Source organism: Colias eurytheme, chromosome 6, assembly GCF_061535395.1.
Source record: "Colias eurytheme isolate Ceu_HAF_F1 chromosome 6, ilColEury1 Martin Lab GWU primary, whole genome shotgun sequence".
Taxonomy (NCBI): Eukaryota; Metazoa; Arthropoda; class Insecta; order Lepidoptera; family Pieridae; genus Colias; species Colias eurytheme.
The window spans coordinates 2,623,325-2,651,237 of NC_142985.1; the positions used below are offsets into that span (position 1 = coordinate 2,623,325).

The 27,913-nt window shown below is 34.3% G+C and overlaps 2 protein-coding genes across 3 annotated transcripts in view; one reads left to right on the top strand and one right to left on the bottom strand.

The window, feature by feature from the left end:
• Positions 1-2,079: 2,079 nt before the first annotated feature.
• LOC149907507 (uncharacterized) lies at positions 2,080-3,579 on the bottom strand. The gene is made up of 3 exons (XM_090102486.1): positions 3,047-3,579; positions 2,612-2,875; positions 2,080-2,233 (listed from the first exon to the last, which is right to left on the bottom strand). Exons 1-3 carry the CDS (start codon positions 3,577-3,579, stop codon positions 2,080-2,082), a joined length of 951 nt encoding a protein of 316 aa, XP_089958612.1.
• Positions 3,580-6,854: 3,275 nt separating this feature from the next.
• Positions 6,855-27,913, top strand: part of LOC149907508 (protein scarlet-like) — a 65,311-nt gene continuing 44,252 nt past the window's right edge. Inside the window, exons 1-2 of one of the 2 annotated variants that reach the window (XM_090102502.1) lie at positions 6,855-7,147; positions 26,816-27,049. In XM_090102502.1, coding sequence (XP_089958628.1) covers positions 26,833-27,049 — 217 coding nt within the window. In that variant the 5' untranslated portion in view covers positions 6,855-7,147; positions 26,816-26,832. The remainder of the gene's footprint in view (positions 7,148-26,815; positions 27,050-27,913) is intronic. The other variant, XM_090102501.1, reaches the window with a different exon arrangement.

Here is a 27,913-nt window from a genome sequence, read left to right on the forward strand (position 1 = left end):
TGTGCAAAAACATGCTAGTCTGTCCATTTTGTAATAGTTTGAGTTTGTAAAGACACAAATTATTTTTGTGAATGTGTGATAGTGTTTCAAAGTGTGAGTTACCCTCCCCGCACCAAAACCGGCAGAAAGTTTAGTTAGAACATTTGCCAGCGTGCTCCATCCATTACTTAATGATCTAAGATTATAGACGATGTTTGATATGTACCCCTGTTTTAAGTACATAACGAATGTGTAAGATTTTTTCATTTATAGCATAAATAATCTGTTCAGAAATCCGGAATCCAGAAGGAAAATAAACCCACTGATTGTTCACAATGTGAATCCACTCCAGACTCCTTCGTAAGTACCTTTATTCAGTCAAAAATGTAATATGTTATCAAAGCTCTACTGGTTTTATCGCATGATTCCATTTTTAGCAAAAAGCAACAAAGTGCAAAGAAATAAAAAATCATGGTGAACTTAGTGGAAGTATGGCGGACATAATATGGAACAGGAGCTCATTGGAGTAGTATTATATTTAAAAAAAATACGAAATAATTTCAAGAATTACATTTCTTAGAAGGTGGTAGATAAGTATGTTGTATAAAGAATTTGATGTTGATATTTATTTCATTTATACTTACTACACCTGTGCGGGAAATTGCTTAGTAATAAAACAGGTTTATATTCATATTTACATAGTAATGTGAGTTTTCATTTCGAAAAATTTTGTGTAAGTATATTAAATTGAGTTCCTGGGTGATCTGGAAACACAATTGGGCCCGGAAGATGGCGCTGCAGTCACTCCTCCTAATGACATGAACCGATTTGGATGAATATTTGTGTGCACATTTCATTTTTGTGGGATGATTGGTTGATTCGCTTTCACATTAGCTAATATTATGTATTTTTGTTGTTAGAAAGTAAACTTAATTTAATGTTTATAATACATTATTATTGGTATAAATAAGCCAGTGTTCGTCTCACATTGCTGTACCTGCCTACCTACCCTACCAGGGCCTAACTTTGTTCTGGCTATTTTATTTTGATTATTTGTAATGAATAATTACAATTATAATAGAGTGCAAAAAATAAATACATGCGTCAATATATTTTGTGTTTTTTTTTAAACAATTTTTTTATTTAAAAAAATATCATTCCAACCGCGGCTTTGCCCGCGTGGAATTAGATTATATCGTGAATCCTGTCTTATCCCACAGAAGTGTTCAGTTCGGATAAAAAGTATCCTTCGTGTAAATCCAGGCAATTAGCTATATTTTATCAAAATTGGTAATGTAGTCTTGACGTGATTAAGTAACAACTAACAAAAAAATATACAAATTAACATCCAAAGTTTCGCATCAGTTTTACTGTATTAGTGATATCTTCCACTCTTGACTTTGACTGAGAAGAATTAGGGTTTATAACTTCTTTCAGAAATATTACCTTTCATTTCTGGGCATGACGTAATATCTACGTCAGCATCAAATTCTATCTAAATCCATTCAGTAGTCCGCGTTATTGAGTACCATTTCATTTTTTCAGAGTAACAATATTTTTTGTTATTTTAAAGATTATTTATAACCTGTATTATTTTGTAATAAAGTAAACATTACGAAATAATAATAATTATTAATAATGTCTAAGTAGTTGTTAAAAAGAAGATTATTTGTTTATAAGCAAGAAAATAAAACCAATAAATCAACAATTAAATATATGTATAAGAATATTATAACTGTATGACGACTCCATACATGTTTGTCCCGAGTCGGCCAGCGGCAGCGCGGCGAGTTTGCAAGAATGACTTCGCGCACACCCGCGTTCGCGATAGCGAGCTATTAGACTCCGCCCGCCAAGCAGTAGATTTTTTTTTTTGTGTATCGTCTTAAATAGTGATATTGATAAAATATGCCTTCTGCATTTTTTAAAACTATTCCCATTTATGAGTTTGTATCATCATAATTATAAAAATACGTTGATCAAAGTAATAGATAATTTAATGGGCCATAATGCTAAAATCCATGTGAAATAATTTATCCGTTTTACATATGATTCCGGTTTTTTCTATTAAATTACCTAATTAATTATGAAAAGAAGCACTTACGCCATTTCCTGCTTCTTCACCCATAACACGTGCTTTAATTTCTGTTCGGCTATAATTTTATTCAGTTCTGCTGTCTCCCTCATTGCCCTCACAATTTGTCTCTCTTCTTTCAGGGATTCCATTTTAAGATCTTTCATTGTTGTTGAATGCCTACAAATGTATTGTTTAAAATTATTTATCTTATAGAAATGCTATAAGTTTAATTAAGTATCTTCTTATATATAAAAATGAATCGCAAAATGTGTTGGTAAGCGCATAACTCGAGAACGGCTGAACCGATTTCGATAATTCTTTTTTTATTATATTCCTTGAAGTACGAGGATGGTTTTTATGTAGAGAAAACGTAAATATGTACCACGGGCGAAGCCGGGGCGGACCGCTAGTTATCTATATAATTAAATCACCGTGCTCTACTATGCTTTAACCTACATGCCCTACAGGATATACTTCCTTATATTTAACGTATATTGTATATAATAAAGAACTATGATTTCTTGTGAACTGATAGAAATATTAAACGAAATTAACCTCATAAAGTCAAGGAACTCCTTTGACAGCATATTGTCTGCATTGCTGGTAAAATCTGTCATGGTTTCAGCAGTCTTCATAATATTAACTGCGATTGGGATATTCGCTTCTTGTTTATCTGTATCCGTTACATATTCTGTGTGCAAAGTTGACGATGTTGAAGATTCAGATGCCGAAGATTCAAGCACCGTTGTATCATTTATTTTCTCTTGAGTACTTCTTGTAGAGTAATCGACCGCACTACAGCTTGGTTCAGACATATCTCTAAAAAAGTTTTAATTATAAGTTTAGATTAATTATGTACCTACTGATTTCATTTACTTTAAATTCTCAACAAATGTAATTCAAACGTATTGGGTTATTATTTTTTGACATGTGTCCTAAAATGACTTATTTCCAACAATCAATATAATAATTATTATTTGGTTAACTTACTCGTCTATACATTCAGTCTTAATTTCGATGTTAGCATTCAGGGGCTCGATGTTAGGTTCGTTAATATTATGTTCATTATCTTTTCTTAGAACACCATCCTTTACTAATTCAAGAATGTTACACACTTCAAATGACTGTCTTGTGTAATTTTGAACAGCGGCGCCATTCAGTGATATTTCCTCACGTGCAATTCGCTTCATATTCTGCCATTGAGTTTTTACTTTTTTAAGAGAAAAATCGCTGAATTTAGTTCCAAACTTCAAAGCCAGATTGCGTAATATCTCATTCCAAGCTACGTCCTTTTCTTCAGAATAATTAGGTCCATTGCTGCTTTTGTTAACAACAACTTCTTTTCTTTCCTTGATTAGATCGAGCAAGTATTGTTTCTCTTCTAGCGACCAATTAGGTGTTCTGGATCTACGGTTGGTTATTTTCCTCATTTTAAAGCACACCTCGTGCGGATCGTGGTTTATTCTTTGCAACGTTTTATTACAAACGATGCACTCGACGTCCAATTCAATTTGTTTCCACATTTGAAAACAATTGACTGACGAAAACAATAAAAAAATGCTTGACAACGACGGTTGCTAATTGCGTGTCGACAGTTTAAAAACTTATTTATGAATGAGGTTTATTTAAAAAAAATGTTGTATAGAAATATACCTCTACCTAAAAAACAAATAATTGCGAATTTCAGGGTGGACACGAATTATTTGATGAAACATTATTTTTATTTTACGTATTTTAGAGAAACTGTAATTCTGTATGAAAATAATTGGGATATGCCACGATAGTGCCATATTACTGACTATAATATGGCATACATACTGACTATAATATTGCCGATTGCTAACTTCTTAACATTTAAGTCGTTCAGCTAATTTGTTTAGAATTAAACAAACAAATCTCTTAAAATATTAAATAATCATAAATTTATTCCTACAGTTTCTTCTGAAATTAGAAATATAAAAAGGTTATCTAAAATAAAATAACAATGAGGAAGCACTTGCAGTTTTATGTGTAGGTAAGTATGTATGTTTTCATACAATAACTACAAGACTGATTCAAAAATTATTTCACCAGCAGACAGATATGTATTTTATTTTGTACTAGCCGTGCCCCGTGGTTTCACCCGCAATGCGCCGCTCTTAAATTGCTCTTTGGTGATATATATAGTCTATAGATAGCATACCTCGATAAATGGGCTATCTAAACACCGAAAGAATTTTTCAAATTGGACCAGTAGTTCCTGAGATTAGCGGGTTCAAACAAACAAACTCTTCAGCTTTATAATGTTATTATAGATTAATCCCGGCTCAGCGCGCGAATAGTCGAGAAGAGCTGCTTGTTTTTTTGACAATAACCGTTGACGGAAGGATATAAAAAGAAAGATGTCTTGATTTGATTTATAGAGGAAGGTCGCTGTTGGAACAAGATTAAATTTAAAAAAAAAAACGGATCTGTCAGCTTCCCACGGTTTTTTTACACAAATTAATTAATTTGAAATTGAACTCTCCCAAGGTAAGCATAGAATCATATATTAAATCAGACAATACTTAGATGTTTCTTTAATGAAAATCATAATATTATGATAGTTGTGTTTGTTCTGGGCATTACACGTGCATCTGTAAGTAATTAAATTTGATAAGATAATTTATAAGTTATTCTTATTCAAAATTTAAGATATTATTGTAGGAAATCATAATTTCTATCTCTATCTCATACTCTATATTTCACTAGGTAGGTATATTGAATACCTACAATTTTTTTTTTCTTACGAATTTATGAATTCAGCTGCATAAATAATTTAATAAATACCTTAAATATCTATTTATTACCCTATGATGTTTATTCTGTGCTACAAGCCGCTACGGTCTGAGGATTTCCGTAGATTTTGGAAATTTCGTTTAAAAATAATTACAATAGATAAATTGTTTCATAATATTATATCATCTGGTGGTGGAAAACCATTTACAGATAGAAATAATTTGGAAAATCCAAAAGTGCACGCCTCATAATTTTTTTTTAATAAATATTTATTAATTATTATTTTTGTTTATTTAATAACAATTAAACCACATCGAATCAGACCCTGAAAAATGAAAGGGTTCTATTCCTGAGCATACTCAAGCGTAAGAGAAAAAAAAAGACTCGATTAGTAAAGTATTTCGGTCGCTATCGTGTTAACAAGAAAAACCGGCCAAGTGCGAGTCGGGCTCGCGCACAAAGGGTTCCGTAGCAGCAAATATAATAAATTACAGTTAAATCAACCTATCTCAAAAACTATAAGAGATACTTTGATCAAACCAAAAATCGTTGAAAGAGTTAATTAGCATGCATCACCTCTATTTTTTTTAGAATTTTATACCCCGTAGTTATAAAAATAGAGGGGGGGGGGACATACTTTTTACGACTTTGAGAGCTGATATCTCAAAAACCGTTCACTTTAAGAAAAATGTTTTTTAGAAAACTTTATATCATTTTAAAAGACCTTTCCATTGATACCCCACACGGGTATGTACATCGAAAAAAAAAATTTCATCCCTCAGTTACATGTATGGGGGGCCCCACCCCCAATTCTTTTTTTTACTATTTAGTGTCATATTTTTGTAGCGGTTCATACAACACATATTCCCATCAAATTTCATCACTGTAGTACTTATAGTTTCCGAGTAAATCGGCTGTGACAGACGGACAGACGGACAGACGGACATGACGAAACTATAAGGGTTCCGTTTTTGCCATTTTGGCTACGGAACCCTAAAAAGGATCCGCACATACAGACACACGGACGTCCAAGACAGAACTTTTTTGAACTGTTTTTTAACTAGTTTAAATAACAAAAATGACATCAAAAATATCATGAACGTTAAAAATAGTGTTTTTTCTTAATATGTGTGTGTATGTATTATCTTACAAGTGCAATGTATGATACATAAAGACATTTTAAGTTTGAAAAATCAGATGTTTTGCGCGAAGTGACAGTAGTACCCACCTCAACGCTTCGCTTATGAGGCGTGCAATACGTATGTAATAAATTGCATAAAAAGTCTTAGGTATAACCTTATTCAGTTGAATACAATAACCGCGTGTTTATGTTTTCCGCATTTATCGTATCTTAGAGAGTACCTAACATACCTTCTAATTACTATAATTAATGTTGATATTTTTTGTTAAACGTATCTTATAATATATATAAAACAAACATTAATTATTTCAAATCGATTATTTTGTTTGACTGTTTAAGTTTTAAAATTAAACCAATGTCTGATTTTTAACTGTAAAACAACCTTTTGTTCTGTAAAATTTTTAACTTGTTTCACACTCTTATTTTTGTCACAGTATTTAAATAAGTGGATGTCCAAGAGTCTTCATTTTCATTTTTTATCATTTCAGAAAAAATATTTCTATAAAAACAAGAGCCCAAAAAGTAGTACTTCGAAAGTGTTTTATAGTTAGTTTTAACTTTTTAAAACCATTATGTGTTTCCAGTTGTCAACCTTATTATTGAAAATCCATAAAAGCTCAAGATTCTGTACCTTTCCAAGGCCCTTAAACTATTTCACGTTGTTGAGGTTGAATAATGACCTAGGTTAATTAACCAGTCAAACAACAATGTTACAAAATCAAATTCTCAAAAGCAAGTTTTTTTATTAATATTGTGTAACTTGGCCCTTACAATCAATTAAGAAATTCGACTAGGCGTGAGCACATCACCATAGAATAATTAATAACACCTTACAATTAATAAATTACTTTTACTTATTTATAATAACGTTGTAATGTCTTTATTTGCATAATAACTGGATGAAATTGTCATTTCTTATAGAAAGGCGGCAATTTAAAAGAATTCCCTAAAAAAATCGTAAGTGGTAACTTTCGAGCCAGTCGACCGTTGAGTCTCGTGCCCGGTGCGCGTCAGTCACTCACGTTAGTGACACAAAACGAACCGCTATACATTTTTTATTCCGATATTTCATAGTGAAGTTCAGTTGGTGATTAACATTTTGGTGTGCCGCGGATTTGTGTGATAAGACACCGATGTTAATTCATACGGAATCGATGTTGTGAAAGCCCGAATTATATCAATTTTCATTCACGGTAAGTGATCTGCGTTATTTTTTATTTGAATTAATAGGCTGTTATTTTTTTCATAACTTAGACATGGGATAAAATTGCGCAATGTTTTCTAAGTATAAATCTGCAATAGGCGACTTTAAATATTATTATTATAATGATAGTCGTGCCGTCATATTATAAAAAATATTAATAAACTCGTTTGAGATACATGACGCTAATCATGTTATTTATTTCCTTTTTTACTATAAAATCTGCAATATACCTACTATGGATTGCATCAACACGTGTATTCATATTATATTGTTATATTTATATAAAGTAGGTGGGTTGACTACTTTTTAAGTTTTCCAATGTCTTTCGTAAAAGTTACGCTAAATTTCCACACTTTTCATTTACAAATAAAATGTAGGAACATGAAAAAAAAAATAGCTCATCGCTCGCATTTATCTTAAAAGAAAGTTATAATTATATGTTCTAAATGTTGTATTAGATATTAATTAAATGTATAGTGCAATGTAGATTGTTTATTGAATATTACAGTCACTTCTAATCGGTATTTAATGAATATTCAAAGTCCTTAAAGCGTCATGCAAGCACGATTGTAGCATCTTCTATTCTCTGGTGTTATTTATTAAATGTTTTCATATTTCGCAATAATATTATTATTAATCGGTTATTAATAATCGATTTTTGATGATCGTTTAATTATGGAAGTGTTTTCGAATTAGAATTAGTCATATTTCTAACATTCCAAACTTTATTTTACATTTCCTTCATACTGTTTCAATCAAGTTTCAACCATGTTTCAACACAGGTTTGGTCAGTTTTTTGTCAATTTTAGGTCATTAGTCGTCGATGTGTAGTTCTATTGTGATGCTCCTCATGACCTGTTTAGCTTATATAGGTCATCAACCAATCATCGAGGATAAGATATTTCGGATAATGATTGCTGATTGGTTGAGACGATAATCGTGGTGGTGATTGGTACTTTTTTTACTCCTTAGAAGTACGTAGTTGGTCCGTCCTCCTTATTCCTCTCTAGGTATCTAATAGATAGATACCTACAATGTGCATTTATAATTGCTACGTGTTACCGTGGTGTTACCTAAGTGTTAACTTTTCAGAACATTTATTTTTTTTTAATATTTTTTTTTTAATTAAGTACACTGATTAAAGTGAATGAATACTGAGTGAATTATATTTTTATTTACATATGTATAGGTAAGTAAATCTTCAATGCCTTCGGCTAGATTCTGTTGAGATTTTCTGACATTTTTTGTTAAGTTGTGCTTCCATAACAATTATTGGTCCAAACTTTTATGAAGCGTCAAGGAACCACGTGTGATATTGTAGGTAGGTACCTATTTAAACATAATAAAAGTTCCTAGACTGTGGCTATATTTATTTCAAAACGTCGCATAAACCGTTTTCGAGCCGCTAATACCTAGGTACCTATGTTAGTAAAGAATTCGGTTTCTTTACCCGTGCTTGTAAACTTTACACACGTGTTCAAATAGCCTCAATTCTATACATAGGTAGATAGATATACATAATAAACACTTGGGTAAATAATCAAGTGCATTTCTTTGAAATTCCATGGTTCTGTAATATGTTATATGACACAAGCCCTAAAGGTCTTTTCACCCTTTTCCTAAGCTTTTTATTTATATTTTATACATAGTTAAGTACCTAACTACCTACCTAAATATCAAATAATTTTGTATGAAAATTTTAATTATTTCATTAAAAGGACAATCTTTTTCAAGTCTATTCAGATTTTCATTTGAGTAAATGTTGATTCATTTAAAGTACACAACGAATATTTTCTGATGAGTAGGTATAACATATTACGGATAAAAAGGATAATAAAAGATAGTGTAGGTATACCTAAATGTCTAAAAAATTAGAAACTCAAACTCAAACATTTATTTATTCCATAAGACTTCGTTTCTAAACGACTTTTGAATCGCTTTCTCGCTTTTGAAAGCGCTTTTGAATCGTCAAAATACTTTGCCGCCAAAAAAAATATTCCCACCGAAAAAAAGATGATAACATAATAAAACGTATCTTCATTATAAATCTCACCATGACCTCACAAAATAAATTTAGGCAGGAACATTTAGATACGTAAACTTAATAAAACTATGCCTACATAACAAAAGAGGTTTTCCATTAAAAAATAATAAATAACACATAAATAAAGCGTAGGTAATTATTGAAATGGAAACATGTCTAGTTTAAATTTGTATCTAATAAATTGGCTAGCATTTTGATTTCTTTTAAATTAATGATAAATTGCCTACTGCTCATAGTGATAATATATAATCCGGTTTTATTTTTTATCCAACACTTCTCGTTACTAGATAAATAAGTTATTTATATCTTTAAACCATTTTTCACACGCAGATTTTCCATAATGTTGACGGTTTCTTAGTTTAGCTTTTATTAAAAAACCTTATGAATCTTCATTAAAAACATTAAAAATTTATCTATTATGAATACCTAATAAGTATTAAAAATTTTGTATAAAAATATCACTAGGCACTTGGCACGACTAAAAAGTAAAAACATCAGCATTTTGCCAATCATCTCATCTTTAAGTAGAGTGCTGTGTCACAGAATAATAGCTAGTAGCTAGCTTGCTGTGTGTTGAAAACACATATAGATTATAGGTATCTCTTTTTTATGTAAAAGTAGATATGTCACTTATAAAATACAGTAGCATTACAATAAAGTACCTAATGCTACTATATTTTGAAGCCTTTTTCTGTGGTAATATAACTTCCTGGTGCGAGCTGATAATATTATTTTGCTGATATATTTATATGCATCACAAAAAAATGTAACGAAGTAATATTTTTTTTTCTGGCCATTACATACAACATTTGAAATGGCTTTTAGCTTATTAATTACGCATTACCCGGATTTTATGGATTTTATATTAATGTAGATTATCAATTACATTCGCATATCGATATGTCGTGGCCATATCGTAGATTTGCTCATTTCATGATATGACTGGCCATTTCACGAAATGGTCGCATTTCGTGAAATGGCCAATTTAGTTTGGCCACATCATGATGTGGCTTGAGCAGATCAATGATAAGAAATCGTTTCACGATATGGCCAACTAAACGTGCGGTTTTTTCATGAAATTATCAAAATTATTTGATCATATCGTAAAATAGTTACATTAATCATTGGTAGAGGCGCTGCAAGCTCTGTGTTTATGTGATAAGATGGCGGCCGCTGGCGAAAATTTAATTTTTCGCAGTGGTTCGAGTACTATGGAAAATGTGGATATCTTATATGTATTGAAGAAAAAATGCGTCTTAAATAAAATAATTTAAGACGCATTTTTCTTTTAGGATATATATTATTTATTTAAAATTGTTTGTTTTTTAAAAAGCTATCCGCTTCTGGCACTCGCCGGCCGCTGCCGCGGCACGCTCGCTTTGCTCGCTCGGCTCGTGCGTTGTTTATCAAAGTCTAACCTAACCTAACCTAACTGTTTTTTATTGCAAAAACGATTCGCTTCTAACATTCGCCGGCCGCTGCCGCGGCACTAACTTAAATCACATTAAACAAGTTTTTAGAATACCTATTCTGAATTTTAATATTTTATGGACTCTTTATATTTTATACGATCTGGCCAAATGTGGATGGCCAAATCGTGAAACGTTGACGATTTAACGATCTGATCAAACTATGTTGGCCATTTCATGAAATGCGACCATTTCGTGAAATGATCGATCATATCATGAAATGAGCAAATCTACGATATGGCCACGACAGATATACAATATAAATTAAGTCTAGGAAATTTTCAAAAAATAATAAAATTAACATTAATGGTACAGAATTATATGTATATCGAGCATATATTTAAAGATTTATGACAAAATATATTTTAGTATCTACCGATTGATCTATGGATAAATTATTAATTTATTTTAAATAAGGACCAGTTTTGTGCTTTGAGTTTTTCAAAAAGATGGGTATCAAATGTAACATAATATTTATATACCTACCTAAGTATGTCGTATAGTTTTTGATCGCTGTATTTATAAAGTCCAGTAGATACCTTAAGGGCGCTTTTATATGACACGGAATGTTACAGCGTGTCGGCCGCGCGGTCAGCCACGCCACTGCGAACCCGGACCATTTCCAGTTGAACGTAAAGTTGAAATTAATTTGAGTAACTAACTGCGCGGTGGCCGCGCGGCCGCCACGCGATCGAGGAGCGGCCGCCGCGCGGCCACCGCGCAGTTAGTTACTCAAAATTAATTTCAATTTTACGTCCTAGTTAATAAAATATAAATTTGCTATAACTGAACAGCCACCGCGCGCGTCGTCTAACTGCAGCCTAATACTGCATATAGGTACTAAGTATACTATATACGTATCTATTAAGGTTTTATTTACCTATATTTATAACTCTATATTTTTTCTTTTTAAAGTGAAACTTTTATTACATCGTCTCAAACTTTTTGGTCTGTGTAGCGCATGTCGCGTGTATCGCGGCTGCCGAGTAGGTATACCTACTCGGCAGCCGACCGTCACGACTCACGCGACATGCGCTACACAAAGCAGTGTTTGGAACCGTTCGAACAGTTTCACTTTCACCGTGGTTTCATAAAACCACACAACATTTTTTTTCACGAATGATTAATTTTTAGTTTTTACGTTACAATTTCAAGTTTAATTTTCAAACTTTGATTTTTGCTCGCCTCATAAGCGAAGCGTTGAGGTGGGTACTACTGTCACTTCGCGCAAAACATCTGATTTTTCAAACTTAAAATGTCTTTATGTATCATACATTGCACTTGTAAGATAATACATACACACACATATTAAGAAAAAACACTATTTTTAACGTTCATGATATTTTTGATGTCATTTTTGTTATTTAAACTAGTTAAAAAACAGTTTAAAAAAGTTCTGTCGTGCACGTCCGTGTGTCTGTATGTGCGGATCCTTTTTCTTGTTAACACGATAGCGACCGAAATACTTTACTAATCGAGTCTTTTTTTTTTCTCTTACGCTTGAGTATGCTCAGGAATAGAACCCTTTCATTTTTCAGGGTCTGATTCGATGTGGTTTAATTGTTATTAAATAAACAAAAATAATAATTAATAAATATTTATTTAAAAAAAAATTATGAGGCGTGCACTTTTGGATTTTCCAAATTATTTTTTGTCTATTATCACTTGAAAAAGGATAAAATATACGGTTAGCGTGCTATAATGATGGCGACAGAACCTGACGGGGACTTAGTAATAAAACAATGGCGTATCAGGTTTCAGATTTGGGCTCGTTAGGCTTATCTTAAAAAGCGGTCCTCTAAATTCTCTTTTAAGTATCCTTTCATTTTTTTGGTTCCAGAGTTTTATAGCTCTGTTTTTTCTGAAACCTACCTAGTAATTGTAATGATTAGGTACCTTCTATTATTTTTAATACATGCCTAAAGAAAAAATGTTACGGCGGTGTAGGCATTTCTTTTTTTTAGTAAGTATTTGTTCTATAGTTACCTATATATGTATCGATTTTTATATCGATAAAAATATACTTAAATACACAATAAACAAGCGGCCGAAAAGGTAGATAGCAAGCATTTTTTTGTGTGAATTCAAACCAAATTATGGTTTCTCAGTTGTCCGGAGCAATTCAATCGAATTATAATATGCTCAAACCGCCAACTCTGATTTTCATAACAGTTTTGGGTAATAAGCATTCTTAGGATTATCTTTGATATAATATTACGTATTTTTTGTATTAAAAATAAATGAGCATTAAAGTTTAGGAGGATACGTGAACATTACCACTTAATAACACATTTAAGACTGCTTAAAAATATACTGAGATAATAAAGAATCATCCTTTTTGCCTTGTAAAAAATTTAAAACTAATTTCAGTTTTTAATTTTTTATGAGCTGCTGTTTTAATTAAAATTATTAAATTATATAATTTAATTATTTTATTCTTTTATTAGATACCTAATAAGTAATAATATCTATGATAGATCTATGAACAGATACGGTCCATTCCCACCGTACGCGTAAGAAGCAAACAAGATATTTCTATTTATTCTTTTCCGTAAGATAAATCTTAATTTATATTTATTTATTTGGCAAATAATGCTTGATGTCTAGATACATATAATTATAAAATATAAATAGTTTGTGGAAAATAGATAAGATTTATTTACATTTTAAAAATGCAATAAAATGTCGTTATGTTAACGTTTACCGTTGCAGGTGCATTCTTATCATAATTAGTTTTTTTTTACATTTCTCTCTAACACGCGGCTCAGATAAATTCTAAAGTGGTTACTTATCTATTGAGAAAACTTCTTATATGTATAGATTATTTCATACTTAACTTAATGTATATTACTTGGTATATTATAAATCTCGTGTCACAATGTTTGTCCTCAATGGACTCCTAAACCACTTAACCGATTATAATAAAATTCGCACACCATGTGCAGTTCGATCCAACTTGAGAGATAGGATAGTTTAAACATGAAGGTACCACGGGCGAAGCCGGGGCGGACCGCTAGTATTATTATAGATGTGTGTTTGTCCGTAAGTATAGGTTCTTACCTGCATATTAATACCTATGTTAAAGAATAAGCAAAGAATTGAAAAAGTAAGTTAAAGTTATTATACTTAGAGATTTATTGGCATCTTTCGTATTTTTAATTCTATACTTTTCCATCAATTTATCCTTCCGTACCTACTCACTACACTTGTATCTAAAAATTAGTTTTTACTTCAAAAAAATAAAGTTTGCGCCGTTACTGCGTGAACGAGGGACAAACAAACAAAAATTTCGTAATTATATCAGTTTGCAATACGTTCTTGACACCATTATTCCACACAAACCACAAATTATATATGATACTGTATCTACTGTTCATTATTTTACCTTACCCTACACCTTGAGTCCTAGATTATCTACTTATATAAATTTAGCATATATTTAGGTCATTCGTGATTTTCTGCAATTAAGAATATTATAATAGTAAATATCTTGTGACGATTGTATTTAATTTTATGAATAATATCTACTTTGTAAGTGTACTTATAATTATTTATTTGGGGGGGCAAGTATCTCGCCTCGCGGCGGTGTGAAAAAAAACTCCGGCTGAGTGGCCAGACGGCCGGAGTCTAGGGCGACTGAGTGAGGAACCTTCGGACTATCCGAGCGTTATCCAGAAGGACTGCCCGCTGTATCCCCACTGTCATGGGCTTTACCGGTAAATCCAACCTCCTTAAATATTGTTTTAAGGAGGCAGGAACCAGCCCATTGGTGGACACAACTATAGGGATTATCTCGGCAGACACACCGTCCCACATCTCGACAACCTCGTGCGCCAGATCCAGATATTTGAGCCGTTTATCTGACTCGGCCTTAACAAGATTGTCGTCATGTGGAATAGTGATGTCTACCAAGAAAATCCTAGAAGTTGCTCGGTCCATCACCACAATATCAGGTCTATTCGCTAGAATAGTCCTGTCTGTGATGATGGGCCGATCCCAGTACAACTTGGCACGGTTATTTTCCAGGACTGGCTCCGGCGCGTACTTGTAGTAAGGCACTTTTCCTTCAAGAAGGCCATACTTCAGAGCGAGCTCTTGGTGGATAATCCTGGCTGCTAGGTTGTGCCTGTGCAAATACTCAGAGTTGGCAAGCATGGAACAACCGGAAGTAACATGTCGGAGAGTTTCTCCAGGACGGTGACACATACGACATAAGTCCTGGGTCCCGTCCTTTATGATGTACTTCCGATAATTGTTCGTCTTAACCACCTGATCCTGTATCGCACAGACAAAACCCTCGGTTTCCCCAAAGAGGTCACCGAAACGCAGCCAGTGCACGGAGGACAAGAAATCTACGTGAGGTTCATGTAGACTCCTGTAAAACCTACCGTGTAGCTCTTTCTCTTTCCATATGGCCTCCCTGTCGGAAATGCTGAGTACCGTCGGCTTTTGCCAGTCCTGTTTGGCCAGGGATAGGGGAGTGAGTCCTTTGTCACATTCTATGACTTCAGCATGGATTGCATGACCAACCTTTGAGAGGAAATAGTCTCGGAGTTTGCATATCTCACGATTATGCAGCAATTGGGCACTTAACATGCCACGACCACCACACTTTCGAGGGATATACAGCCTCATCACTGACGATTTCGGGTGATGCAACCGATGCAGAGTCATAGTTGTGCGGACTTTCCGATCCAGGGCGTTGAGTTCGGTCTGAGTCCACTTGAGTACGCCAAATGTGTACAGGAGAACGGGCATGACCCAGGTATTGAACGCTCGTATCTTGTTCACGCCCGACAAATAGCTGTTAAAGACTTTTGTCATGCGTTCACAAAATACTTCGACAACATCCTGTTTCACACCCGTCCCCTCCACACATATATTCTGTGACATACCCAAGTACCGGTAAGTTTCAGCTTCTGTAAGTACCCTAAGATGGGCCGCGCCAGATGGTGTTATGTCATCAGACGCGGTTACTTTACCCCGCTCCACATGCAGAACCGCACACTTATCCACCCCAAGTTCCATGCCAATGGAGCTGCTAAAATCACACGTGATATTTAGCAGCTCCGTTAACCTGGACCTATTAGGGGCAAATAATTTGAGATCATCCATGTAGAGCAGATGGCTAAGTCTTAGACCACCTCTGCGAAGCTGAAATCCGGACCCTAATCTCTCTAGCAAATAGCTTAGAGGGTTTAGTGCCAGGCAAAACCACAGAGGACTCAGGCAATCGCCCTGGAAAATACCCCGCCGTATCCTTATACGGTCTTCCGCGTCAGACAGCCGCTCACCTCGGAGACAAAGCATCGTACTCCATTGCCCCATACATGTTCCGAGAAGCCCTCGGATCGAAGGATCGATCTTATAAAGTTCCAGGACTCTCGTTAACCATGTATGGGGGACCGAGTCAAATGCTTTTTTATAGTCGATCCAGGCGGCAGATAAGTTGCGTCTGTTACGCTTGACCTGCTGACCAATAACCGTGTCAATCAGGAGAAGCTCCTTAGTTCCACGACCACCCGCCCGACATCCGTTCTGTGTGTCTGCCAGAATTCTATTGCCATCTATATGCTTGGCAATTTTGGCGGCCAGTACAGATGTCAGTGCCTTGTAGATGGTGGACAGGCACGTGATGGGGCGGTATTGAGACGGGTCAGCGGAGCGGTTGGATTTAGGAGCTAGATAAGTGACCCCAGTAGTAAGGAAGTTTGGAAGCAAGCGGTGCTCAATCGCTTCTCCAAATTGGCGGGCTAAGGTAGCATGGCATGCGTTGAACCCTTTCAGCCAGTAGGTCTGAAGTCCGTCTACCCCTGGAGTTTTCCAGTTCAGGCATTTTCGGACTGCTGCGCTGATGTCGTCTTTTGTGACAACAACAGGGTCCATGGGTGGTAAGGTTGCGCACGCTTCCTCCAGCTCCGTCATCCAAGCACCTTCGACGTGCTCAGCAGCATGAGACCATATTCCACGCCAAAAGGCAATCAGGTCCGCCTTTTCGGGTTGTGGCTCCATGTGTGCTTGCCGAGCCCCAGATTGAAGGTACTTGTAGAACTTCCTTTGGTCACTTTCGAAGAGACGATTCTCACGGTGCCTCCTTGTTGTTTCGGAGTACCGTCTTATGCGTTTGCCCCAAGCTGCGACCTGCTGTTTCAGGGTGTCGATGCGCACAGTCACTATTCGCAATAGTTCTGCCTGGGGCAGATTGTGAGATATCTCACTGATTGCAGACCTGACAAAGCGCATCACTCGCGGTCTTGTGTTACCGGACCTGAAAGCAGTAAGCTTACCGATGAGGACTCTGGCATTAGCGATTCGAGCTTCGATACGACGCCTCCAAGCAGGAGTCGTACGTCGCTGCGGAGATCCTCTTCCCGTATTCGAGAAGTTAATCCCCACCGCTCGACACACGACTACGGCCGCAGCGTATAGTATCGATCCCGTATCACCAATGTCAGTACTGGTTTCCAAATATGGTGGCAGTAGTTTATTAACGGTCTCAACGGCAAGTCTGGTCGACGCTCTATAGGGAACGCGAGGAAGCTGGGAGCGCTGCTCAACCGGTATTCCTCGGTAATGAGAGATCGTCTCCTCAAGCTCTCTCCTGATTTTTTCTATGTCCTGGGCAGCTATTTCCTCAGTTTCCTCCGCTCCGATCGCATTGGTCTCCACCCCGGTGTTCTCCTCAAAAAGGACTGACACATCGGGTGGGTCATCAACGCGCGTCGGTTCAGGGGCTTCCGCGGAAACAGCCGCACATCCTAGTTGTTCGAGTTCGGAGGCGCTAAAGATGTTCCTGCGCAAGATGTATCGAACTCGGTCCACCAGATTTTGTTCAGTGAGGGTGATGTTGGGTTCCAAGGTGTTGAATTCGCGGAGCAGTCTCACTCGGTATCCAGTCCGATTGGTTTCACCCTCAGTCGCCCTATAATATGCTCGCATGGCATTTTTATTTTGGTCTACTGACCATCTCATGCGAGTCTTTCTGTTTCCACCAGTAGCGGACTCCACATGCTGGGTCGTTGCCGGCCCTGCTGTCGTCAAGCTAACTGGTGGGGATGGTGGGTTCGACCGACCAGGTGGTCGGGTCGGTCGGCGGGATTGGCTGGCGTCCCGCATGCTGCCGCGCCCAGCGCCAGCTCCAGGCGCGCCCTGGCGACCCCCAGGAAGCGGCCCTGATCGTATTCTATTGTCTGCCATCCATTAACCAGGCTTTATACACTCGAGGGTCGCCCATTTCCCCGAGGAAACCGTTAATTGCATATATTTTTAGTACCCTCTATGTACTCCCTAGCTGAAGCACGGTTTGCACACTTGCTGGGAATGGGTACTGACTGGCTGCACGGGTTGGATAACTACTGTCACACAGTTATCCAGCCCGTGGGCGGTGGGGTCGTCACATCCCTACGCCTATTATCCTATCCTTAAATAGGATAATAATATATATTATTATATTATTATCCTATTTAAGTAGGTGACTTAAAACCATGAATTAAGTCTTGTTGTATTAAATTGTATTTGTCATGATTTTAAAAGAGCAACTATGAAGTTTCTTGCCGGTTCTCGGTAAATGTTAAAAATATGTAATGGCGATTCAAAAGTGCTTCTTGAAGAAAGCGCGTCACACACGGTGAAGATACTATAATATTTTATCTTAAGATACTGTTATATTTTATATTACAGTATCTTAACGCATCCGGTATCAGCGTTCGGACCATCATTTTTCTTTTTGTCATTGCATACTAAGACTCCTGTAGAACCGCCATCCTGTTACAAATGACGCGAAATTTTGTGGGTCATTTGTAACAGGATGGCGGTTCTACAGCTGAGTCTAAGTACGCAATGACAAAAAGAAAAATGATGGTCCGAACGCTGATACCGGATGCGTTAAGATACTGTAATATAAAATATAAGAGTATCTTAAGATAAAATATTATAGTATCTTCACCGTGTGTGACGCGCTGAAGTCTAACTGAATAAATAAAATATGTTTGAGTTTGAGTTTGTTTATTAGTTGTGTATTATGATAAAAATTTAATTTAATTCATGCAATTCCGATACACTCGAACCTAGAATAAATTCGGGTCGTCATAAGAGTTCTTTTAGGCTACAGTTTTATTCAATTAAACATAGGTACTATTCTGAGGCTGAGTTCTGAGGCTCAATCAGTAGAAGAAGTAGCAGAAGTATCTTACGTTAAACTATAAAGATTGCAAATTTTTATAAAAAATAGTGAGTGAAAAAGAATTAAAAAGTAAAAGATAATATCTCTTATAAATTACCTACCTTTCTCTAACTATCTATTACATTAATTAAGTAATTATTGTTGTAAATTGTAATATAATCGAAAATAAATTGATTTTGTAACCATTCCACTGATTGCCTCTATAATTAATTTTCAATTATTTCATAATAACATTACACTTGTTTAACTTGAGTATAGCGAAAGGTGTTTTAATTTAACACATATCTTCTATACCATAAAAAGGAATCGCCAAATGGGTACTCAAGATCGACTCTACCAATTCGACTACTTTTTTTAACGTTTTTGTTAAGGAACAAGGAAGGTTCTTATCGACAGAAAACACGAAAAAGGGGTTATAGAGCAGAACAACGTCTAACGGGACAACTACTTTACATATAAATATATTTTTAAAGTGAAACTTTTATTACATCGTCTCAAACTTTAGGGTCTGTGTAGCGCATGTCGCGTGACGGTCGGCTGCCGAGTAGGTTTATAGCAGTGTTCGGAACCCTTCGAACAGTTTCACTTTTACCGTGGTTTCATAAAACCACACAACATTTTTTTTAGTAAGATACCTTTCTATATTTGAAGTCACCATCATATTCCCACGGCAGGGATACAGGCCTCCTATGAGGGTTCAAGCCATAATCTACCACGATGGCCAAACGCAGGTTGGCTGATGTCGTAGAACTTTTTTATGCTTTTTTTACATTTTTTTGTTCACTGAGATGTGGTAGGTATATAAATACGTATAACTATATAGATATTGCAAGAATATTCTATCTTTGACGACATTAATTTGAAAGTAGGTATGCTAACATTTATTATTCATATTATGATATATGTTATTGCATATATTATGGAGATAAATGTATTATTTATTATAATGATCTTATTAACGACGGTGGATCACGGAATTTGGCACGTGCTGCATGCACATAATTTTAGAATTTCTTTTAAAAATTGATTATGGAATTGATTTAGTTGAGATATTTGAAGTAGTTTGTATTCATAATTAATATTTAAGTAGGTATTATAAGGTATTATTCGAATTACGAAGAAAATTATTTTTAATGTTGGCCGTGATCAATTTGATAGTAGATATTTTACATTAGATGCAATGATCTAATTACAAAATATGACTATGCACTTCTACGTGAGTTATATGACTAATATATATGATGAATAAATTTTTGTTCATTAGCACCAAATAACTTCAAAACAACTTTTTCAATAGTAAACTAAATTATTCCTGACTGATACAGGCTATAACCTATATAGCCTTCCTCGATAAATGGGTTATCTAATACCGAATTTTTCAAATCGGACCAGTAGGCCAGTAGTTTTTTGAACAAACACACTTTTCAGCTTTATAATCTAATATATATATATATATATATATATATATATATATATATATATATATATATATATATATATATATATGTCGGAGCAAGATGTCGATTGTGAATCTATTTTCAAGCTGTGGGCGTTGCGTTGGGTAATCGAGCAAAGAAACACCTCAAACTCAATCATTTCTTTATTTACCACCGATTCGGAAAGCAGTATCTACAGAGAAGAACCGGCAAGAAACTCTATAGTTGCTCTTTTTAATCATGTCAGTTTTACAATACAGTCATTTTAATACAATCACTTTAAATACAATCACTTTTAATAACCGTTACGTTACACATTTAAATTAAACACTAGCAAAGAAAAGGTTAACAGTTCCTAGTAGTGGAAGATCCGAACTCTTCGATGTTCGAATGTGAAGTGCCGTCCCGAGGGCGAGCCTTCACGGGCTCGACCCGGTACAAGCATGAAGTAAGCCGCCAACTTCACTGTGCTGCCACCTCCCGGAACTCGTGCTTAGAGTCGTTTTACATCCGCGCTATTGACCGTCTCCGACATATATATATATATATATATATTATAAAGGCGAAAGTTTGTAAGGATGTATGGATGTATGGATGTATGGATGTATGGATGTTTGTTACTCTTTTACGTAAAAACTACTGAACCGATTACAATGAAATTTAGCACACATATAGAGGGTAACTTGGATTAACACATAGGATAGTTTTTATCCCGGAAATCCCACGGGAACGGGAACTATGCGGGTTTTCCTTTGCAAACGCGGGCGAAGCCGCGGGCGGAAATCTAGTATTAGTATAGATTTATCCCGCGTTACCCTGTGAAGATAACATTTTTATCTCGTCGAGTGCAAGAGGAAGGATCTATAAAAGTATCGTAAGTGACAAAATAGATACAGTTAATTGAGTATCAATTGAATTTCGTGTGTAACACAGGAAGTTGTTCCTTACAATTCATTGCGACTAATGTATCCATTACTTGTTACAAACTTTCTCGAATAAATCACTCAATGAATGATTTTTGTAAAAACTGACAAAAACTAAACGGTTATGTAATTATTATGATTTAGTAGGATTTTTTTAAATATTTGCCTCTCTTTGCAGAGGAGCTCTACAGATTTCTTCTTTTACTAAAAGAATTATCTGTTCGGTATGTGTGCTGTTTTTAAAAAATATAATAAACTAAATATTTCGCACTTTATCTTTCAATTTCATACAAACATCATTCCAATTCTTACAAAAATGATATCAGTCATATAACTTGACTAGGTAGCTGTGCCCCGTGGTTTTACCCGCAACACCGAAATAATTTTTCTAATTGGACCAGTAGTTCCTGAGATTAGCGCGATCAAACAAACAAACTTTTCAGCTTTATAATATTAGTATAAATACACAAACTTTATAAACTAACATAAAAATGAACTGGTCGAAAACACGTGGAAGTTTCATGACAGTAATTGCTTCATCAATCATAAATAACTGTAGAATATAAATTAAGTGTCTCGACAATAAATTCTTGTGGTTTATTTGCTTAAACGTTTGCATTCTGCATTAATATTATTTGTTTCAATCACGTAATTCATGGGCGTTAGAAGGCGTGGCTATCTCTACCTATTGGAGACAATTGCGCAAAATGTGATATTCGTTTGCGTTATACATAGATATTGAACAATCCGTTAGAAGTTATCAATTGAAAAGCTTTTGGATAAACGCAAGGAAGTTATCTATGCCTACGGCCTACCAATAATAAAATTGGGTCTGTTTTTAATTTTGGAAAAACTATTTCACGCGCGCGGGTTAATCCGTGAGGCGCAGCTAGATTTAGATATAAATTTATTTGGTGCTTAGTGAAAATTGAAAAAGTCGATTTTAGTAGTAACTCAGGCCCCGGAACCACAGACACAATAGAAAATCTATTGTGTCTGGGACTGATCGGGCTCAATGGGTTAAATGAAGAAATTGTAGACTTTTGTAAGTTACTGCCTATACCTAATATCGTCTAAGAAATTAAAATGTACTTTTCTAATCTATTTTAATAAACTTTAAATTTCCGATTGTAATACAAAAATAGCAGCATTTTATTCATACGGTAAAGTTACAGTTTATACGGTATCTTTAACAAATAAGTAAGAAAAAAACTTAATATGCCTACTTGTCCATATGTCTGTTTCTTTGGTCAATCTACAAAAGAACTTGGCGGTTTTAGGACGACTTTGACGAGATTCCAGTGTCTTAAAAAGATTCATAACTTATGGTTATATTACTTTCATTTATGAAAAATGTTAGGGTTGCTTGCAAAAAGCTCTTATTGAATAATTTACTTGATATTTCGAGCAGGCAAGTACTTATTCAATAAATTTTAATAAAGTATAAGCCAGATGGTAATTTTTACAATTAAAACGACATGAAAGCTTGATGTACCAATGGACACTTTGTTGGAAACATCCTATATCAGATAAATTTTAATAAAATAAAGGTGTCACTTTATGAAAGGTATTTTTTAAGTAATAAGCATGATTAATTGATTAGGTACCATACAATTTAAACCATTCGATAATACAGAATAGAAAATAAAAATCCGTCGCTATTTTTTACATTATCTTCCTCGCTACAAGATCAGTTATAGTTTTTACAGACCTTAATTAAAAACGTCAGAAGTGACAACCCTACGTATAAGTGTGCCAAGTCTTGCTATTTTTAAAATGTACTTTTATATAATTTGAACCTGTTTTCAATATGACCTTAAAATCTGAATTGGTTTTACGTTCGACGCATGCGCACGTGCATCATATGGATCACTCTCTCTTGTGTATGCTTTCGCACGCGGTTTTACTTGTGTGGTACTTAATAAAATTTTAGCCCACGTGCTAATCCAGACGCTCATAATCTATAGGTAAGGTAATAGGTAGGATAAAATTCATGCATATATGTGACTAAAGCTTTTAGCGTGAAAGACTACTAAATATCCGAACATATATCTTTCTCAAGTCTTTCTCATTTAAAAAACAGTTGATAAACGTTTCTTTTTTTATATTATTGGAAGACAAACGAGCAAACGCAATGCCCGATCTTATTTATATTGTAAAATTTATGTTTTATATTGAATATGGATATAAAGCAACAACGAAAACTAATCTTAAAATCTTAGTCTAATCGGCCACAAAAGGCTGACTGAAACAGACGTAAAATGAAGCTCTCTTTTTTCAAGCAAAAATTAAGAATTTTCCTCTTTGATTTATCAAAGTGTCATATATTATTATTATACTTGATTTGGTGATTCCAAAGATAGACAGAATAATATAATTAATTAATCGCTTTTTGAATCAATAGTAGGTAGTGATAACATGTATAATTTATATTTTTATCTTTTTAAATGTGTTAAAAATTCTTACACATAAAAAACTGAGAAATAATCTCGTCAATAAGGTAAAATTTTAATAGAACCCGCATACAAATGTTATATGGCTTTGCTTCGTGTTAGAGATAAAAAAAACACTCAAAATTGACCTTGAGCACGTTTGGGATTTATATTTTTTGGCTTATTATGTTAATAAGATGATCTCTTGTAAATTATTGTTACAAATACTTTTGATTACTATAAATTCTTCGTAGGAAACAGGAATAATACATATAGATAACTTTACATAATAATAATATGTAATAGGTTTGTTGAATCGATTAATGTTTTAATCTCTAAATGCTACAGCTTTAATGTGAACTTTGTTTTAACTTAACTTATGCGATAACTTTAAGGGGGCGCATAAAGCAAAATAACCAATCTCCTATTAGATGATACGTGTAATATGCAAGACCAAATCTAAAAAATAAAATATATATCAAACTAGATGATATGTTCAACGATTCTGTTTAATCAAAAACATAAAATATTAAAATTTACTCGATAAAAAAAATCACCAAGTTAGCTCTAATTTTCACACTTTTACGTTTTCTACTTGACATGGTAATACTTATTATGATTTTTTTTTCATAAACAATTATATTAAAACATTTGCAAGATATTTGTCAGAGCATTTTGTGTAATTACTTTTAGTTTTGGTTTTATCTGCGATAAACCACTTTTATCGTGACAAAATCAAACGTTTATCTCGAGAAAAAAAGAGCGCCAAAAATGGTTTATCGCAGATAAAACCTTAAGTTACATACAAGCTTAGTTACATACAAGCTTAGTAACATCTAATATCTAATATATATTATAAAGGCGAAAGTTTGTAAGGATGTATGGATGTATGGATGTATGGATGTTTGTTACTCTTTCACGTAAAAACTACTGAACCGATTACAATGAAGTTTAGCACACATATAGAGGGTAACTTGGATTAACACATAGGATAGTTTTTATCCCGGAAATCCCACGGGAACGGGAACTATGCGGGTTTTCCTTTGCAAACGCGGGCGAAGCCGCGGGCGGAAATCTAGTGTGGAATAATCTTATTTCTAGTAGGTATGTTGTCTTGTTGCCCTGAATAATTTCAATCTTTTATTTTGGCCATATTTGTTTTCCCAGTTATCAATATAACTGGTTCTTCTAATGTCTAAACAACACAAAGTTACAAATTTACCTGCTAAAGAATTTCCACCTTTCGAGGAAAAAGAGTTTTTGTAAAACAAGGTACATGAATACGGTGCATTTATGCTCTACGCCTGTTTACACTTCGTATTCAGTGTTGTTCAGTATTAGAACATTGCATAGAATCTTTTCGAATGCACTAAGAACAACGAAAGAATGCTCTACGCCTGTTTACACTTCGTATTCAGTGTTGTTCAGTATTAGAACATTGCATAGAATTTTCGAACGCACTAAGAACAACTAAATAATGCTCTACGCCTGTTCACACTAAAAGAATTTGACATAGGGTTATAATGAGCAATCGCTCGTTTGATGTATTAATGCAACGTGAGAAAGAATCATTTAACAAGTTTAAATTCTGTTACATTTTACTGAATACATTAATCCTTAAGTGAGTTGCCGTTATCTTGTCGATTTTTTCAGTAGAGTCATATTTTTGCATCGGTGGATTGTTTTAACCAAATTAATAGCATAAAAGTTATTAAAATAAATTAGTAGATATTACTCTGTATAAACATCAAAATAATGATCTTACATGAATTGATATTATGTATGATTATTATATGTGTAATTAAAAATGTAAACACCAATGTTACTTTCTCTTTTACTGTATATTGGTATCGTTTTATTGAAAAGGTTTTTTTTTTAATATGAAGCGGATGCAATTTTAATTTCAATAAAACAATTGAATTAATTTATTTTTCCCATATTTATTTCGCGAATAAGAGTTTAAATAACGGAAGTGAGACTGTGAGAGTCTATTTACTGAACCATTACTTTTTCAAAGTTACACCATTTTGATTATAAAGAATTGATCGTGAATTTTTTTAATATTTTAATAATTTACACAATAGAGAAAGAGACTTATTATACAGTAAAGAAAGAGATAAATTTTACATTCATTTACTTACGTAATACATATATATCGTACATATACGGTTTTGCTTATTTTTTCATACATTACTTTCTTATTTCATCATCCCTCTTAATTAATTCACAAACGAGCTTTTTGGAAACTATGCCCCGACCTTTCGTTCATTTATTTTCTTATATTAGGTATTGGGTAAATTATTAGGTATAGGTAGGTAAGTAAATAACATGAAGAGGCTTTAATAAATAAATAAAGGTACACATTCATGCAAGGGTCTGTGGACTGTGACCTACGCTTGAATAAGTCATCAACCAGCTCCACTACTGCCTATCAAAGCGTATTTCAAATCCTATCATTTTGATTTAATGACATGAGATATCGGTTAAACTGGTTTACTAATGGTCTGCTTTGCAAATATTCCAGTTTCTAGAATCCTTTAAGGTCTATCATTCCTCTAGTTTATATCTTTACGGATGACAAGGGCTAGGTATTGTGTGAAGTGGCTAACTTGTTAACGTGATGTGATGGGTGAACATTTTTATGGTCATTGCATCTTCGCTGGAGCTATGTTGTGTGTTTTATTTGTGGAATGTTTGTTGAATTGAAATGCTCTTCTATGGAAATAGATAGAAATTGGCGGCACATGTATATGATATTCTATTGCCTAAATATTATTAATGTAGTAGTGAATTGTAATTTGTACCTTAGTATCCTATTTATTTTTGTAGAGCGTACGGCGTACCCTATGCTTTAGATGTTAATATATTTTAAACCTCACTCTTTTAGAAACAAAAGCTAGCTTGTAGGTAGATTTTTCGTGTTTCTTAACAATATTCTAAAAAACCCATCTTTATTGGAAAAGTAAATAAGTGGGATGCTACAAATATTTCTTGGTCTTAGATATAAAATATCTTTAAAACACGTATTTTTATCTGACTATTGAGAAATCGCGTTGTAAATGGAATTTTACTCATCCCTGATGACATATAATTAGCGAAAATGTAATTAACAATATTCAATTGCGAAACTGCTATTGCTATAAATCAGTAACACTCGCTCCTTGTCCACAGAACCAAATGCAAGTAAAATGAAGGATCTCGGTCTAAAGATACCCAAGTTACCGACGCGGAATGTGCTCACGGGCGCCGTCGTCAACTGGGATGACGATGAGATGGCTGGCCTGGGCGACACGCCGGAGAACCTCACGCTGGCGTGGAAGGACCTCTCGGTGTATAGGAAGAAAAAACACCAGACAAGTATATGGAGATCGCCGACGTATGAAGAGGTTAAGGTGCTGCATGGAGGTTGGTTGCTCTTTGTTTTTTTTTTTTAATTTAAATGAATAAAAAAGACCGTGTGTGCCAAGCGTACTTGTCAGAAGTGAAACAAAGACAAAGGTCAAGATTCAAAGTTACAAAAATTGCCTTACTCGATGACGTGACGGTATTGCCATGACGTGATCTTAAATTTTACTCTCAACGCGCGTATAGAAGTTTCACTTGAAAAATAGAGATTTTGCGCGCGATTTGAACCCGTGTATGTTCGAATTTTAGGGAGTTAGGGACGCCATAGACCGCTCATCCACCCATTTCTTTAAAGTCTTCTACACTTTACAGTCAAAACTGAAATACATTGTTACAAGAATTTTATTCCTCGCTTTTATTCTTGGCATTTTAAAATACATATGTTAAGAAGTGTAAGCTTAAGCTGAATGACTTTTTATCAAACGTAGAGTTAGTTTAATTAAAATACTATTGAATTAATATGCAATAAAATTAATGAAGTTGTATTTTAAACAAATCGAACATGAATTAGTATAGTCTAATTAATTTTTAACATAGTTTTTAACATGAATGGATCATTGTATAAGTTTACATTAAAATTTTATTAATGATTTTGAGAAACAAAATCCCAAATATACCTACCTGCTAGAGAAAAAAAGTTTATTATAGTACGGTCAACGGTTGCTTTCAAGGACAACGGAAAAAATTTTGAGTGTTTTATTTCTTATCTATAAATTTGAAGAAGGGGTCCTGTTTTTATCGTTAAAATAGAGAATGCTATAAATTAAACACACGGGATGAAGGCAGGTTAAGTAATCCAGCTGATAACGTAAATTATTACTTTTTGAGATTTAATTAATACAGATATACAGATTTTAACTTATT

Coding starts and splice junctions, on each gene's coding strand:
- LOC149907507 (XM_090102486.1), bottom strand. CDS start 3,579: ATGTGGAAACAAATTGAATTGGACGTCGAGTGCATCGTTTGTAATAAA. Junction 2,876..3,046: donor AAGACTGAATGTATAGACGA/GTAAGTTAACCA, acceptor AAACTTTTTTAG/AGATATGTCTGAACCAAGCT. Junction 2,234..2,611: donor GAGTTCCTTGACTTTATGAG/GTTAATTTCGTT, acceptor ATACATTTGTAG/GCATTCAACAACAATGAAAG.